The 15,416-nt window shown below is 43.3% G+C and overlaps 3 protein-coding genes and 1 non-coding gene across 6 annotated transcripts in view; 3 read left to right on the top strand and 1 right to left on the bottom strand.

The window, feature by feature from the left end:
- Positions 1 to 1,440, bottom strand: part of SLX4IP (SLX4 interacting protein) — a 206,140-nt gene extending 204,700 nt beyond the window's left edge. The window contains 1 exon segment of the mRNA XM_070471892.1: positions 608 to 1,440. The gene's annotated coding sequence lies outside the window, so the exon portion shown is untranslated.
- A 347-nt stretch (positions 1,441 to 1,787) lies between these two features.
- On the top strand, positions 1,788 to 11,612 carry LOC139036539 (uncharacterized). 3 transcript variants are annotated; one of them, XM_070471895.1, is made up of 3 exons: positions 1,788 to 1,876; positions 7,368 to 7,411; positions 11,382 to 11,612. In XM_070471895.1, the coding sequence occupies exon 3, from the start codon at positions 11,403 to 11,405 to the stop codon at positions 11,592 to 11,594; it is 192 nt and encodes a 63-aa protein (XP_070327996.1). In that variant the 5' UTR covers positions 1,788 to 1,876; positions 7,368 to 7,411; positions 11,382 to 11,402; the 3' UTR covers positions 11,595 to 11,612. The 3 variants fall into 3 exon arrangements, with proteins under 3 accessions (XP_070327996.1, XP_070327994.1, XP_070327995.1); XM_070471893.1 differs by having other exon boundaries at positions 7,368 to 7,426; XM_070471894.1 differs by lacking the exon at positions 7,368 to 7,411 and having other exon boundaries at positions 1,789 to 1,876.
- Positions 1,788 to 15,404, top strand: LOC139036540 (uncharacterized). The gene is made up of 2 exons (XM_070471896.1): positions 1,788 to 1,876; positions 14,991 to 15,404. The coding sequence occupies exon 2, from the start codon at positions 15,033 to 15,035 to the stop codon at positions 15,192 to 15,194; it is 162 nt and encodes a 53-aa protein (XP_070327997.1). The 5' UTR covers positions 1,788 to 1,876; positions 14,991 to 15,032; the 3' UTR covers positions 15,195 to 15,404.
- Positions 5,501 to 5,605, top strand: LOC139036818 (U6 spliceosomal RNA). The gene has a single exon (XR_011489685.1). It is a non-coding gene; the product is annotated as a U6 spliceosomal RNA (small nuclear RNA).
- Positions 15,405 to 15,416: the final 12 nt, after the last annotated feature.

Below are 15,416 nucleotides of genomic sequence, written 5' to 3'. Positions count from 1 at the left end.
CCAGGATCCAAGAAATAAAGTGTCACTATGATTTATTCCTAGTCCAGGAGGAAAAAGGAGTGGGGGAAGATAGGGGAAGGAGCAAGCGAATACTTGCTTGTACACTATAGCAGGGCTAAGAACCAGAAAATGCTGTCACTTGCCCAACCTAGTAGGTGACAGAATGGAAACTCCATGAAATAAAGTGGTTTTTATTTACTACAGAATCCTTACAACCTAGTTCACACCAGGTACTCAACGAATGTACTGAATAAATGAATGAATGTATATACAAATACAATCTGTATTTATGTCACAAACCAAAAAATATTGGGAAGGGGAATCTATTTGTACTGAATACACGTAGATGTTTGATATAAATACCTGGCCCACTCACTGTACTCCATTTCGTCCAAATAATAATTATTTCCCAGACCAAAACTTCCACTGTCAAGCCCAGGCTTCCGGCACCCTTCTGTTTAAAACAACGGAGAGAGGCGGAAGCACAAGGAGGATTCAGGAAAGGTTCACTAATCAAAGGAAATAACCGAAGCGGGAGAGGAGGTGGGCTCACAGCTGAGTTCAAGGGAAGGAACATCTTAGGTTCCCAGCATTCCCAAGTTCTTACCTACGATGGTGGCAGGGTTTGGGGTCGGGCTTTTGTTTAGTTACTGTCCGGGGTCACTGGTGAAGTGGTACCTGGCTGTGCAAACTCAGACTAAAAGGGCGGCCACAGGCTCACAAGCCAGCCTTTGGAAGCCCGGGTGTTCCGGGCGCCGACCTCCTTCCCGCTTCCCCGGCGCTGCCGGCGCGCAAAACCCTGCGGCCGCCCAAACACAAGATGGCCTGGGCTACTTCGCGGCCCATTTGAAGCCACAACCAGGGCTTAAGATGGCGGCGAACACTAAGCTAACGGCCGCAAGAGCGCGCGGGATCTTCCAAAAACAAAAATGCCCTCCGTGCAAGATCTCGCGGCTTCCAGTGAGGGCCCAAAACAATCATGGCGGCGGAGGACCTCTATCTAGAGACCGCGAACAAAGCGAGCTCGATTGGTCGGTGACAAACCAGTTACCCGCTGTGGCAGGGGAAGGGCGACCGAGAGAGAAAAATAAAACGCAGCCTTTCTGTGACACAGAACGTTTCTTGAAAATTACTGGCACAAAAAGAGGGAGAGTCTCCCGAATGTTTGATGGGGAACGAGTATAGAAAACACGGGTTGGCAGCTGAAGGTGGCTTTCTCAATGGCGGGTGCATTGTGACACAGCCATGAGCCTAACTTCTCTCACAGTTCCTTTGAACGGAAGAATGCCGTCTTGGCCCTCGAACGCATCAGCGGGAGGGGAGACGGCACGGACATGAGCCAGCAGGCGAGCGCACAGACTCAGGGGCCTCCAACGCCCGCGAGAACCCGCGGGGACGAGGAGCGGACGCCGCGCCGCTGAGGGCCTCCCGCAAGCCCCCCTCCACAGGGGGGGCCGCGACGGCACCTCCTCTCCAGGTCTTCTGGGCGGTCGCTCCGGAAGACGCGAGCCGTGGGATCCGGCGCTTCACCATTGGTCAAGGCCCGAAGGCCCGGGACCCGCCGAGAGCGGTTGGTCACGTTCCATTCCATGAGCGCCTCTTAAGCGCGGGCAAAAAGGGAGACACTGTGCCTCAGCATGTCCTTGTGACCTGTTATTTAACGTTTCCACTTCCGACAGTGTGCCCAGACTGACCCCAGACGAGCCCCGCCCCCGGCCTTCCGGTCGCCGCCACCGCGTCCCCGGCCGAGAGCGTCACCAACGCCCGGAGGTGCTTGGGGTTGCGCATGCTCCGTCCCCAGCGCGGGCCCATCTCCTGGAGCGGCGGCGGCGCGGGTTGCGGCCTCGGGGGCTGCGGGCGGCAGGCCGGCGGGCAGGTGAGAAGTTCAGGGCCGCCGCGGGGAGCCGGCTCTTTGCCCGGCTGCCGGGGGGGGCGGGGGCTCGTTCCCGCTCGGAAAGGTCACTGAAGGAGACCGGGGGCGGGACTGGGAGGCCGGCTCCTTAGAGACTGCGTTTAACCTGCAGCCTCGGCGCTGGGCGCTTGCTGCCGGGAGGAACGCGGAGGGGCGGGGGTGCTTCGAAATGTGCGCATAGTGCCAGGTGTGCGCGCATAGCGCCAGGTGTGCACTCCTCCCTCGGATCCGCGCGGCCGCCGGAACATAGACGGAAAAGGCGCCCGAAGGAAGGCGCCGAATGCCCTGGCCCGAGACCTGTGTCTGCCTGGAGAGCCGCCCTCTGACAGCAGCACTCCGCACTCGGCTCGGACGGCAGAAGCAGGACTTGGCGCTTTGGACATTCTGGGCATGGAAACCTTGTTGAGATGAAGGCCTCCTGAAGTCATATGCTTCTTCCTCCCATGCCAGATCAGGCTCACATCCTGGTGGTGTTTAAGAGACTCCCTATGCCCGCAGTTTCATTGATGGCATTCATTAACACCGGCAGTTCATATTCATATTTGTCACACTGCCTAGTTAGCAGATACAGAAGTGACCAAAACAAGCCACGTTGACCACATTGACCTTATATTTAACGATGGGAGGGGCAACAATCAACAAGTACATTGATAAATGAACAAGATGTTTCTAGATTGTCCTCCGTGGGGTTCCCTGGGAAGCAGACCTAAGGAGATTTATGGCCAGGACATTTGTTAGGACTTTTTGGGTCTTACCAAGGAAGAAAGGAGGCAGAATGGTGGATAGAAAAAGTTGAGCTGCAGTATGGTCCCAAGGAGAGTGTCTACCAAGTCTCGCAGTAACTCAGAGTTGTCCCAAGTTGGAGGGAAGGGTCAAGACTATATCCCTGCAGTAATCAGTTATTGGATACCCACTGTCCCCGAAAGAGGGCATAACTTCAGCTCTTTCCCCCAGTCAGCCCTGGGACTGACATCTGTCTCCACACTCCCTGGAACTTGGATCAAACAGGAGTCTCCAGAAGTGCCTGTTTTTATATCTGATTTGTATTGAAGATATTGTACATACAATAAGAATAATTGCTGCCCTGTATTGAATGCTTGTATATCAAATACTGGATAAACAATAAATATTTACATAGGTAAATACATAGGAATTCTCATTATATAGCACCATGTTACGGACTATGAAATTGAGACAGGAAATAAGTCTTTTGCCTAAGATCATACCTAGTGGGGGAGGTTAGAATTTGATTTCCGTCATTACTCAAAGCGTCATTATCCTGGGACCCTCATATTTAATCACTTAGCAACATTAACTTCATTAACTGTTGTCAGAGAAACAAGTATGAATTTATCACCCTGTCTTTGCTGTTTTGCTTTGTCCTTGAGTTTCCTTCTTTCCTTCATGATGAACTTTCCTGGCCCTCACTTTTGGAGCCTGTTACCTTTTCTGTAACATCCTGGAATCTTTGTAACAGAGTCCAGCCTGAGTGCCAGGTATGTGATAACTGCACAACAACCTTGTGATATGGCTGTCAGTGTTATTCTCATTTTGTGGATGATGGACCTGGAGCATTGTGAGCTTAAGGAAACATCCAGGGTCACAGCCAGCTGTACTGTGCTAAGGCAGAGATGGAAAAACCCAGGCAGTAGGATTCCACAACGTGTCCACTTAATCACTACACAATAGTGCATTCTTACCAAGATGATTTGTTGTGCTTTACCTTCTGGCAACTGGTAGTCAGGAACTAGATTCCATCTTTTGTGCTGTACAGAGAAATGTAGGTTTCACCTTCTAGTCAAAAATGTCATTGAAGGCTTCTGAGCAACACAGCTGTATCTGTTGTTGTTTTCCCCAAGATGGCAGCATTAAGAGGGTAGAGAATGGAATAGTGGTTTTCAGACTTAAGTGTCAAAATTACTTAAAGAATTTGTTGAAACACAGATGACTGGATCCCAGTGTAGAGTTCTGATTCAGTAGGTCCGGGGCAGCCCAAGATTTTACATTTCTGATAAGTTCCCAGGTGATGCTACTGCCAGTGGCGAAGGGACCACACAGAACCATTGGATTAGAAGCAAGTGAGGTAATGAGGGTCAGGGCTGTGGTGGTGGGGAGAAATTGTGCAAAAGAAATGTCAGGTCAAATGGAGAATTGGGTGACTGACTTGATGGGGAGTGTAAGAAACATCAGAGTCCACTGTATCCAGATTTCTAATTGAAGAGCGTGGTAGATAATTTCTTTATTAAAAAAGAAAGCAGGAAGTAGAGGAGAAACAGCAGTTTGGGAAGGAAAGAGGATTCATTTTTGTATGAGATGAGTTTAGACACTTGTGGGGAACAGCATCGTGGGATGTGTGGGACTAAGATGGAAATGCAGGCATGGGAGTCACTGATGGATGTGCTAAAGCAGAAGCTTGGGTGTGAATGAGGACACCCAGGAAATGAACAGAGGGAGAAGACAGCCAAGGACAGAGCTTTGAAGGTGGATGGAAACCGAGGGACCATTAAAGGAGACCAGTAGCCTCAGGTACTTAAAGCGTTTCAAGAACTCCTCAAAAGTGCTGCAGAGAGATTATAGGGAGAGAAGTCAAAGCAGTTTCCGTGGAGAGTGGAACAAAAGCAGATTACTTGGGTGTGAAGATGGAAGTGGCTCTAGAAATGTGTTATTTGAAAGGAATCAGAGTGTCTAGTAACTGGAAGGAAGGGCCGGTAAAGGGCAGTGGCTTCAGAGAATTTGCTTTTGGTTCTTTTCAGCGGAGAAAAACAGTTTTGCCAAGGAGGAAGACCAGTTCCAAGTGGGAGATGGGAAGTAGAATTTGGGGGAGTGGGGTGATGGAGTTGGGACCCTGAAGACACAGTGGCAGGTGGGACTGACTGGCCAGAAGTGCCAGGTCCTCCTCCTCTGAGAGAGTGAGGAAGGATGTGAGATGGGAGCTGAGACGGAGGTTTTAACACGTGGGAGCAGGAAGCAGAGGGGCTCATACCCAGGAGCCACAGTGTCTTCTGGCCAGTAGGTTATCTGCAGAAACCAAGGTGGAGAGTAAAATAGGAACCTCAGAAATGGTGAGGACAGAAACCAAGCCTTTGGAGATTCAGAGCTGACCGGGGGAACACACAGGCATTGCTGCAGCACTAAGAGCCCAGCCCACGTCTTCCGTAACTCCCCAGCAGCTTCCATGTCAGATGGCAGGCAGCCGTGAAGATGGTGAAAGGGACTGGAAAGGTTCTCAGACAACTCTCAATTTCATGATGACTCTCCACACCTTTCTGATAAGCCACAGCCTGCCAGAAAGCTGATCTTTTCCTTGTTAGTTGCTAATTATTCATTTGCTGTTCACATTTTAGGTTGTGGACAGTTAAAGCCCCCATATAAAACTTGTGATGCTTCCAGTATACTACGTATTTATAAAGACACTGAGTTCACAGTAATGGAGTAGAGGAGAGCAGAGATGGTAAAATGCTTATGCCTTCACCATGCCCTGTGCCTGCTCCTGACCTGCTCCAGACCAGGCTGTGCTGGTCAGCTGATTCTGACCAGTTACTGCCTGCTGGTCAAGGTAGGGGTAAGATTTTGCAGAAAGGAAACTTAGAGCTCAGGTTCGGCAGTATATATACTAAAATTGGAACAATACAGAGATTCGCATGGCCCCTGTGCAAGGATGACAGGCAAATTCATGAAGCGTTCCGTATTTTTCTGTAAGCTTCCCGGTGGCTCAGACAGTAAAGAATCTGCCTGCAGTGATGAAGACTTGGGTTCAATCCCTGGGTCAGGTTGGGAAGATCCTCTGGAGAAGGGAATGGCAACCCACTCCAGTATTCTTGCCTGGAGAATTCCATGGACAGAAGAGCCTGGCGGGCTACTGTCCATGAGGTCGCAGATAGTCGGAACAGGACTAAGCGACTAACACAGATGGTCCACTCAGTTAATCAAGAATTGACAGTAAGTTTTTTGTTGTTTGTGTTTTGACAAGACTGGAAGAGTTCAGCAAAGCTGTTACCTTAGGTAATATCGTTAGAAAAGGGGGTTAAAAAAGAACTACTGTTCTCTTTAGCATACCAGTTAGTCCAATAGGCCTGAAGACACCATGCAGTCCTTTCTAACATGTACACAAAATTGCCAAAATGTGAACTTGTATTAAAATTGAGGATAAAAAGAACTACTTTCAGGGTCAGTAATTAGATTTCAGGAATGAGGAATTCACAGATACTTAAAATTAACATTCGTCACGCCAGAAGAAAAGGCATTATACAATTTCAATAAATTTAATGAAATATCACAGCCACAAGAGTTGGGTTAATTACTTGTTCAGCTTTCCATTTAGTGTTCTCTTCATGTTTAAATTACATTCAGTAATTTTAAAAAATGTTTTAAACTTTTTTTTTTCTTCAAATACTTTAAACGGAGCCACGATGAAGACGTTAAGAATCTACCTTACACTGTGTTCAAAAGGCCAGCAGATGGCGCCCCGCAAGCCCAGTAGGCAAAAGGAACGCCTTCCCCAGCATTGCCTGCATCCGGGTTATTGTAAACCTAATGGATAGCGAAACTCTGTGGTTTTAACTGACGTGATGGTGCATACAAAGAGTAATCTGATAGCCAGAGCCAGGTTGTTTAGGATTAAGTGGTTTTTTTTGCCCTTCACGTTACTGATCAGTTCTATGCAGTCAAAAAGATTATGATATTTTAGTGGGGCAGAGATGTAACCAGCTTTTCTCCATTCTTTTCATTAATCTCTCACCATTCTGCACTAAGAACTGAGCTTAAAAAAAAAAAAAGCATCTAAAATTAGTTCCACTCGTCTCATCCATTAGTAGATCATGGGTGTGTGTTTGGAGGATATGGGCTTTTTTCCCCTCTCATTCTGAACCAAGTGGCACAAGATGTGTTAGCCTCTAGTGTACCCTGCCTTGAGAATAAAGACATGCCAGGTGTAATGCACTGGGGGACTTGCCCTCAGTGACCTGCACAGGTATGCAGCATGTGCCTGGAATGTTCTCAGCACACATCATTATGCACTGGGAATTCTGACTGACTCTTGCCAAAGCTGAGATACTAATACTCAACTTTTGAAAATTGCCATTAAGAATACCAGCCAAAACTTTAGGACTCCAAACTCCAAGATGAGTGCCACAATTAACTGACAATAATTTTAGAATCATTTAGTGTTTCCTCATACATAAAGTGGTCTCAAAATTGCTATGAAAACAAAAAGAAAAAATAGGAAACTTTTTGAATAATGCAAAAAATCTGTTTTGGAAAGAAGGTTATAAGAAAGCATCTGTGCCAATGGCCTATAAACATTTTCTATACTTAACAGAGGCATTTCAGTGGATAAAATCGTAAATATCTACTTTCAGTTTTACTTAATGTAAAATTTACTAATCTCTTTTCCTTTTTCTTGGTTTCCTCCATCTTTGTAAAAGAGTCCCACACCCTCTGTTTTCATTTTTCTTAGGAGCGTGTTCAGAGAGGATCCAGGAAAGATAAGGACAGTGGCAGGTAGACTGGAGGAGGGTAAGGAAGGGGAAGACGTCTTCTTGCTGTGGTTTGTGTCGCTGCTTTAATCCAAGCAAACTTGAAACGCTCTGTGAATGAAGAAGCACTAACTCGTTTTAGAAGCCAGCCTGTTTTTTCCCATCAAATGTGATCATTTTGAGCATATTCTTGAGAAAATCTTGCTTCAGACTTAGGAATCTCTTGTGTCCATAAAATAGTTCCACACCACTTGTAATAACTCGTTGCCAAATGTTTTGAGGGAAGGGCCATCTCAAGAAAAGCTGTGTCCGGCTTCGTTTTCCATCCCCAAGTTGGAGCTCCCTGTCTCCCTGCTGCTCAGCACTGTGAACCTTTGCAAAAGTCAAAGTTTTAAAAACTTTCTTGTTAACAAATTCATTTTAAAAATGAGTTAATTGTTAGGAATTCTAGTAAGACTGTATTATCTTGAGAAGCAGCATAGGCTAAGGCGTGGATCTGGAGGATTTACAAGAGTACTTGGCATGTTTAGCAATAAAACCCTGAAAAAAATCTCAGATTTCTGTCAATCAGTGATCTGTTAAGTTAGGATATCGCCATAAAAGCTACATAGCTACTAAAAATCATAATGAAGATTTATATTATTGGAGGGAGAAGAGATTACAAAACGAGTGTATATTGCGATCCCATTTTTGTTAAAACCAAAAAGATGACAGATTTTTTTAGCTTGCTTATTACCCAGGGAAGACCCAAAGGTGTACTGAGTGCTGGGAGCTGCCTTGATGCCAATCTGAGGAGGGTTCCTGGCACATCGCATTTCATGCTGCCATCTACTGTACATGGAGGGATCGTACCACACTTCCCAGACACGGCTGTCACAGCTTGGACCTTGGTTTATTCTGAATTTCAGTTATTGAGTTATTCATCTCAGCTTTATTATTATATTCTTTAAGTCCAAACATGGAGAAGGAAATGGCAACCCACTTCAGTATTTTTGCCTGGGAAATCCCATGGACAGAGGGGCCTGGTGGGCTACAGTTCATGGGGTCGCAAGAGTCGGACATGACTTAGCGACTAAACCACCACCATCACCGTTCCAAATGAGACTTTTCTATGAGCTGTTTTCCTAAAAGTTCATAACTCAGGAAAAAGTGACAAATATGATGATATGTTAGTGATCATGAGAACTAAACAGGTAGAGGTATGGTCTATGAAAAGTGCTGTGACTTGACAAGCTCACTTCAGAAGAGACAGTTGGAGATGGTTAAAGTCACCTTAAGTGTTGAGACTGGATGTGAAAGGACAGTATATTCTGATCCTTTAATTCAAGGTATTTTGTGGACGAAAATGCCACCTGTCAACACAGACCATTGACTTTGGTACAGCCTCAGTCCTTCCATCTCAGAAGTAAGTCTTATTCAAGCTTTTCCCTCATTATTCCTGGTCACCCAGGGCCTCCCTCAGAGGTTTTGTTGTTCATCAAATCTCAAATGCCCCAAAGGCTTTTGCACAGTGGGCTCCACAAGGAAATGTAATCATGATACAGTTATTTGTGATTGACTTTCTCTGAAAATTAGAATATGAGTATGTCAGTAAAAGGTATGGTGGCTAAGGGTTGCACAAAAGCAGATAGAATGCCAAAGCCCTTGAGGGAAGAGAGAGGGCCAAGAATACTTGCAGTTACAAAGCAGGCCATGTTTTCTCTAGCAGTTTGTTTAAGTTTAGCAAAAAAAGTCCTTATTAAATGTGAACTTGTACCTTGAGAAATCGTTTCTAATGCTGGGAATAATATATGTACATAGGCATAACTGTAAGCCTTCTGTTTATTTTTAATATGTATATACAGAACACAGTTCAGATATGTAGCTCATTAGTCCTATATTTAATCTTGCCTTAAAAGGGAAGGAATAAGTAAAAGTTCTGTTCAGACATTTTTCTAAACACATTCACACAAAATTACCATAAGCGATTTCATAATGGAACTCACATACATGCCACTGAACCTAATTCTTAACAGTCCTTATTGTCCTTCATTGCCCAGATGGGATCTTGGAGAGCTAGTCCACTCAGAGCATGAGTGTATAAACTTATCACTAAAGCCTAGTGAGCTCCCTTGAGTAAAAAAGTGTAAGAAGTGTTTAGAGGTCGTCTAGACTTAAGATCCCAAACCCAACAGTTCATCAGAAACAGACTTCCTGGGCCACACTCCATGCTTTCCAAATCAGATAGAGCACAAAAACTTAATACTATTGAGCTTTGAAACTCCAGGCAAGTTCCTAGCCCTAGTTTCTCCAAGTAAATTTTGTTGACGATAAAGCTTATCAGTTCAGTTCATTTCACTCAGTCGAGTCTGACTCTCTGTGACCCTATGGACTGCAGCACGCCAGGCCTCCCTGTCCCTCACCAACTCACTGAGTGTACCGAAACTCATGTCCATTGAGTCGGTGATGTCATTCAACCGTCTCATCTTCTGTCATCCCCTTCTCCTGCCTTCAGTCTTTCCCAGCATCAGAGTCTTTTCCAATGAGTCAGTTCTTTGCATCAGCTGGCCAAAGTATTGAAGTTTCAGCTTCAACATCAGTCCTTCCAATGAATATTCAGCACTGATTTCCTTTAGGAGGGACTGGTTGCCTCTCCCTGCAGTCCAAGGGACTTGAGTCTTCTACAACACCACAGTTCAAAAGCATCAATTCTTCAGCACTCAGCTTTCTTTATAGTCCAACTCTCACATCCATACATGACTACTGGGAAAACCATAGCTTTGACTAGATGGACCTTTGTTGGCAAAGTGATGTCACTGCTCTTTAATATGCTGTCTAGTTCAATCATAACTTTTCTTCTAAGGAGTAAGCGTCTTTTAATTTTACGGCTGCAGTCACCATCTGCAGTGATTTTGGAGCCCAGAAAAATAAAGTCTGACACTGTTTCCACTGTTTCCCCATCTATTTGCCATGAAGTGATGGGACCAGATGCCATAATCTTTGTTTTCTGAATGTTGCATTTTAAGCCAACTTTTTCACTCTCCTCTTTCACTTTCATCAGGATCCTCTTTAGTTCTTCTTTGCTTTCTGCTATAAGGTTGATGCCATCTGCATATCTGAGATTATTGATATTTCTCCTGGCAGTCTTGATTCCAGCTTGTGCTTCATCCAGCCCTGATTTCTCGTGATGTACTCTGCATATAAGTTAAATAATCAGAGTGACAATATACAGCCTTGACGTACTCCTTTCCCTATTTGGAACCAGTCTGTTTTTCCATGTCCTGTTCTAACCATTGCTTCCTGACCTGCATACAGATTTCTCACAAGGCAGGTCAGGTGGTCTGGTATTCCCATCTCTTTAAGCATTTTCCACAGTTTGTTGTGATCCACACAGTCAAAGGCTTTGGCATAGTCAATAAAGCAGAAATAACCCTTATAGTGTATAGTTATTAGTGATAAGGGTAAACACTAATTACAGAGGCTCAGTACAGAAATGAGGAGGTGGCATTAATTCATAGAGTTCAAGCCAGAAGTCTTGCTACAACTGGGACCAATGCATGACTCCATTTCAGTGGAAACATCATCACTCACATCCTGTCAGAATGCAGAATCTGAATTCTCACTGCATATTTAAAGACTGCCATTTGATTCTTCTGTTAAAATTGTAACTAAATAGATTTTTTAAAAAAATAATTTAACTTTGTTGTGGTTCAGAGAAATTAATTATATAAAGACAGTGACATTGATGCATGAGTGTTCTCGGCAGCTTTCCCAGCAGGTGATGTTGCTGGCTGACTGAACTTCTAGTGTTGCCCTGTATGTTTCCAAGCCTTATCTCCTGCCATCCCTGTAAGTCTGCAACTTACCTCTTTTTGTTCAATAACATTGCAATGTATTGTACCTAGAAGCTTTTTAACAGGCAGCTTTTATTAGAGGGCAGTGTTCTGCTTGTGCTTTAGAGGTGTAATTTTAGAGGGCTTCTGTTTGTTTGTTTTTAACTGTTGACCTTTTCTTAGGTACACTGATGCTGAAGTACTATGAGCTTTCAGAACTTCTGGAAAGACTACAAAGTTCTGGTGGTTATGGTACCTCTGATTGGGTTCATACATTTGGGGTGGCACAGGATCAAAAGCAGCCCTGTTTTCCAAATTCCTAGTAAGGACAACCTCTCTGAACCAGACACTCTGGCAATTACAAGTCCTAAGAAGAACCACCTCCCAGGGAAGTAGCAGGCTTGCAAGTTTCAGGTGAGTTTGATTTACCCCTCAACATGCATTTATACAGGAAAAGCAAAATATGCTTAATTTTCCTTTGTGTTGTTTAGCAGCTAAGTTGTGTCTAACTCTTTGCAACCCCCCCCCCCCCCCATGGGCTGTTGCCCACTAGGCTCCTCTGACCATGGAATTTTCCAGGCAAGAATACTGGAGTGGGTTGCCATTTCCTTCTCCAGGGGATCTTCCCAACCCAAAGATCAAACCTGCATCTCCTGCTGCATTGCAGGCTGATTCTTTACCACTGAGCCACCAGGGAAGCCCTTGTTTCCCTTTATCAGTTTTTATAATAACAAGTTAATGCTCTAGTAGCAATGAGAGTTTTTGTTCTTGATGACAACATGAATTCAGAAGTTTGCATAAATTTGAATTATCACAGTCATTATCATGAATACTCTTTTTAACGCTTAAACTGTCCCATCTTAGATTCCCTCCAGATTCCCAGGGTGGTGTGTTTTATATGGTCATGTATATGTCTCCCTGCTCTTCTTGTGATTTGTCACACCCTCCCCTTCCCCCGCTGTGTCCACAGTCTGTTCTCTATGTGTCCATCTCCATTGCTGCGCTGCAGATAGGTTCAGTAATACCATCTTTATAGATTACCTACACATGCATTAATGCTCAATATTTGTCTTTCTCTTTCCAGCTAACTTCACTCAGTACAACAAGCTCTAGGCTCATCCACCTCATTAGGACTAACTCAAATGTGTTACGTTTTATAGCTGAGTAGTGTTCCATTGTACCATAACTTCTTTACCCATTCATCTGTCAGTGGACATCTCGGTTGCTTCCATGTCCTAGCTGTTGTAAAAAGTGCTGCAATGGATATGGGGTACACATATCTCTTCCAGTTACAATTTTCTCAGTAGTGGGATTGTTGGGTCATATGGTAGTTCTATTCCTAGTTTTTTAAGACATCTCCATACTGATCTCCATAGTGACTGTATCAATTTACATTCCTTCCAACAGTGCAAGAGCGTTCCCTTTGCTCCACATCCTCTCCAACATTTATTGTTTGTAGACTTTTTAGTGATGGCCATTCTGACCAGTGTGAGGTGATACCCTTTATAGTTTTGATTTGCATTTCTCTAGCAATGAGCAGTGTTGTTCATCTTTTCATGTGTTTGTTGGCCATCTTTATGTCCTCTTTGGAGAAATGTCTGTTTAGGTCTTCTGCCCACCTTTTGATTGGGTGGTTTGTTTTTCTGGTGTTGAGCTGCATGAGCTACTGTATATTTTGGAGATTAATCCTTTGTCAGTTGTTTCCTGTGTCATCTTTTAATAACTATTACTTTTTGACAGGAAAAGTCCCTACCTCATCTCATTTATTTCTTGGCTCAGCCATTTCTCCAAAGAACCCTGATTCCTTTTAGGAAAAAATTTTACCTGTTTATATTTCTTTAGAGCATATTTTATAGCTCTGAATTGAGAATACACTCGTGGAAGTTTTAGTATTAATATTTAATTGTTATCCATCACTGCAAAAAGACCATCTGCCAGGCCAGTGCACCCAGGAATAGTCAGGGCCATTCTTGGGATGGTAACTTTTGGAATAATGGGTCACATTGTTAGGAAGAAAGAAATAGCTGAGTTGGCACTTCCAAACCTATTGTGTAAGCCAGCCCTGTGTTTTATGTCCCCTGTTTTCTCCATTGAACCTTATTTTGTCTAGAGAAAGACATGGGACCATGAGTCAGCAGTTTTGACATCCTGAAAATGATTTGGCGGTCACCAACACTTTCTTCCTTTCTCATAAAGATACTAGCCAAAAGATGTGGTTACTGGTCTAACTGCCACGAGACTGTTAGAGGGGCCAATTTAGCCCCTTTTGAGAAGTTGCATGTTACTATTATGTACTGAGAAGTAACTACGTAAATCACTTTATTGGTCACAGTCTGTTAAGATTTGTGGTTTGTGTAGGTGTTGTAATATGCAAATTTACAAATGGAAGTCACTTCACTAAGCTTGCATTTAAATGTATTTCACAGATTTTGTTGAATCTAAAATAAGCTTTGAAATAATATTTAAGTTATTTGGCTCTTTCTCCTATGAGATGAACAGAAACTTTTTTCCTCATGCTATAAAAAGAGACAACTATAGCTTTATCATTACAGTGAGAAAGCTGGCCATCCTAGCTTTCACTTTATTTGGGCCCAGTTGCCATGGTTACAGCCCTCTAACTAAATTAGGAGGTGTGATAACCAAAATAACACTTTGCATAACATTCCTTTGTTCTCTTCACATCTTCCTTGCACGTCTTCAGATCACCTTCCTGGTCTGTGTTATACTCTGCCATAGTCTACTCCGGGCAGGACTGTAGCCTGAGTAGTTCAGTTAGTCTTATTTATGCTGAACACTGTCCAAGTGGTTAGCATGGTTAGTATATTCCTGAAAATAACCAATAATCGGTTGAACCTTTACCTTCAAAGCACCAAACCTCAACAGATAAGATGTGTGACCAGAGATTTTTATTCTTTCCACACATTATTATAGTATCAGAAGTTTACGCCTCCAGCTCACTTCTTCCAGCCTCATTAAGGAGACTAGTACAAGTGCAGCACACTTGGTAAACGGCAGCATTTTAGATTATTTACCCTCTTTGAGGTCAGACTGCCAATCCAGTCCTGTCTTCCTCCTTGTCATCCAGCACAATGCCTGGCTTTTGTGTTTATTGTCATAAGCCATAGTTTGGGAGTGGGTAAGTTGTAAGACATCAACACTGAGTATCATTGATCGATAGGGTGAAACTACAAAAGATTGCTGTGACTTTAGCCACATATTTCAAACATGGTTTATTCTTCAGTAAACGTGTTGTACAGATTTGTCTAGCTAGATGTAGACTGTACATTAGATAGTGTCTATATTAAGAATCCTGACGGTTATCTCATTTTCATGATTATTTACAGACAGGATTTGATACAAATGCACTTGTATTCAGACCTAAGGTTTCCAAGCAAACCAAAGTTAGAGAAAAAAACATCACTATATCTTGATGCTAGAGAATGAAAACATTTGGGATGTCGAGACCAGATTCTATGAGTTTTACTGTATACATACCATTTCTTTTCTAGAAGCATATCACATTAAAATAACTGTACCATAGGCTTTCTGGCTGTGTTGTTCATTCCAGAATTACTAAAATATCAGTACTTTTCACTGTAGAAAGGCATTGAAGAATAAAGAAGTGGGTGTTTTTAGTCTTAATTTATATTTCTCATTTTCTGGAGATTTGTACCTGTGGGTAGTTCCTTTTTCTAAAGAAGGAGCAGAGCGTTCAAATTAATTACTAAACTTCAATTATAAAATGTTTTGGGATTACTTCTCTAAAATATTTTTTATTTTTATTTCTTATAGAAAGAAGCAGCTCTGAGTCAGAGCTTGAGCTAGAAAGAAGAGATGAAAAATAGCAGTTGGATCAGAAAGAACTGGCTTCTTGTAGCTGTGATTTCCTTCATAGGTGTCCATCTTGGGACGTATTTTATACAGAGGGCTGCAAAACAGTCTGTAAAGTCTCAGCCTGAAGGCAAACAAAAGAATTTGAATAATGGAGTAAAATAAATATTTGGAATTACTAAAATGTCATTATATTGATCATTATGTGCTGATTAGCTTCATAAGCAAGGAGCTCAGTATTTAATTTTACAGCCACCATGCTGTAAATCCGAACTCTGATTCCTGAAAGATAATCTTGTTAAAATGTTAAAACCCTCGACAATACAATGAATAGAAAACTCTGGTTAACAAAATAAAAGCTTTCTTCACAAATTACCGCTTGCAGTA

This window comes from Odocoileus virginianus, chromosome 9, assembly GCF_023699985.2.
Source record: "Odocoileus virginianus isolate 20LAN1187 ecotype Illinois chromosome 9, Ovbor_1.2, whole genome shotgun sequence".
Lineage (NCBI taxonomy): Eukaryota > Metazoa > Chordata > Mammalia > Artiodactyla > Cervidae > Odocoileus > Odocoileus virginianus.
The sequence above is the reverse complement of the archived record's forward strand: the minus strand, read 5'-3'. Positions and strand labels throughout refer to the sequence as shown.

Bases quoted from the DNA above. Each gene is read 5' to 3' on its own strand.
- LOC139036539 (XM_070471895.1), top strand. From the start codon at position 11,403: ATGAGCTTTCAGAACTTCTGGAAAGACTACAAAGTTCTGGTGGTTATG.
- LOC139036540 (XM_070471896.1), top strand. From the start codon at position 15,033: ATGAAAAATAGCAGTTGGATCAGAAAGAACTGGCTTCTTGTAGCTGTG.